The sequence below is a fragment of the Anarrhichthys ocellatus genome, unplaced genomic scaffold (genome assembly GCF_004355925.1).
Source record: "Anarrhichthys ocellatus isolate YVR2014 unplaced genomic scaffold, GSC_Weel_1.0 scaffold245, whole genome shotgun sequence".
NCBI classification, from domain to species: Eukaryota; Metazoa; Chordata; class Actinopteri; order Perciformes; family Anarhichadidae; genus Anarrhichthys; species Anarrhichthys ocellatus.
The window spans coordinates 20,063-21,597 of record NW_022280275.1 but is presented as its reverse complement, the minus strand read 5'-3'; the positions used below and the strand labels follow the sequence as shown (position 1 = coordinate 21,597).

General features: G+C 46.1%; 1 protein-coding gene across 1 annotated transcript in view; it reads left to right on the top strand.

The window, feature by feature from the left end:
- Positions 1–461: 461 nt before the first annotated feature.
- The window catches only part of pthlha (parathyroid hormone-like hormone a), a 5,338-nt gene continuing 4,264 nt past the window's right edge, over positions 462–1,535 (top strand). Inside the window, exons 1-2 of the mRNA XM_031879311.1 lie at positions 462–662; positions 825–935. Coding sequence (XP_031735171.1) covers positions 829–935 — 107 coding nt within the window. The 5' untranslated portion in view covers positions 462–662; positions 825–828. The remainder of the gene's footprint in view (positions 663–824; positions 936–1,535) is intronic.

Below are 1,535 nucleotides of genomic sequence, written 5' to 3'. Positions count from 1 at the left end.
TGAGTCACAGAGTTTGTCATCTTTGGGTTTCTTCACATTTTAACTTGGTCGCCTTTGTTTTGGTTTTCTTTTATTCAGGTTTTTAGTTTTGCTTTTCGTCATGTTTTACTGTAGATGTGATTTTCTTTGATATCTTTGAAGCATGAATTGATACATAAACTATTAAACCCTGGACTCCTCTAACATACAGACACACAGTGTGTTTCTGGCACTAACTGACCTCCGTAGCTCCAGCTGTGGTTTCAGCAGACTCCCTGTGTGCTGCTCGAGTGCCACCTTCCTGCCGTTTCTCCTTCTTCTTCTCTCTGAGTGGGTGGGCAGACAGACGTGATAGAGGTTCCTCCTCCCTGTTAGTGACTCCTCCCCTTCTCTCCTCCTCTCACCTCCTCAGGCAGCGTGCAGCAAAAGTTCTCATCAGAACGACCTGTAGCAGCAGAGCTGCCTCACCTTTAACCGGAGGACACCTGGAGGACGTCTTCTTCTTCTTCTGCTCACTCTGAGGAACATAAAGAAACACCTGGAGCTGCTGGATGACTGTTTTTTAAATATTTTACCTGAGGTGCGATCACCTGGATTGTGTCTTTATTTGGGAAAGTTTGAAAAAAAAGGTCAAAAGTGAATTATCTGTTTTTACCGTGTGGGTGAGACGCTGCTGAGGGAAAGTAAGTTCCCTGTTAATTCCTCTTCTTCTTCTTCTTCTTCTCCTCCCTTCAGCCTTTTTCCAGCTCTGTTGTGGCTTCGTGAGGACTCTGCTGTGGAACATGTTGGAGTGGTTCGAATCATTTCAAACAGCCTGATGGTGTGTTTACTGTGTTTCTCTGCAGCACCATGTTCTGCTCCAGGAGAACCCTCCAGCAGTGGTGCTTCGCCGTCTTCCTGCTCTGCTCTCCGGTTCCTCACTTCGGACGTCCCATCGACGCCCTGAGCAGCAGAATGTAAGCTTCACTCCGTCTGTGCTCCTCAATCCTGACAGACAGGAAGTGGAACAAACTCACAGATAATCTTTTTTCCCATATTTGCACTTTTCTTTTGCATGTTTTTCCACACACACACACACACAGACACACACGCATACACACACACACACACACACAGAGGCTGGAAACTGTTGTGAAAGTGTTTGTTTAGCCATCGCCCACCTGAGTGTGGACCTGAAGCAGGCTGATAGAATGTCTATCTGAGCGTCTAAACATGTGAGGACCTGAACAGTTCTGGTTCTGGTCCTGGTGTCGGACTCAAACCTGCTGAGAGTGTTTGATGCCAAACAGAATAAATGTGGTGAAGTGAAGTAGGTTTAATAACTTTCTAAAGAGATAAAGACTCTAATTCTGGATCAGTTTGTAGTGAAGCAGAAAAAAAAAGGTTTTCTCTCTCTTGTGAAATGTGTTTTAGTGGCAGCCGTTCTAGTTGTGAGAGGGTTCTGGTGGACACAGGGTTCTGGTGGACGTCAAGGGTTCTGCTGGATGTTGAGGGTTCTGCTGGACATTGAGGGTTTTGCTGGATGTTGAGGGTTCTGGTAGACGTTGAGGGCTTTG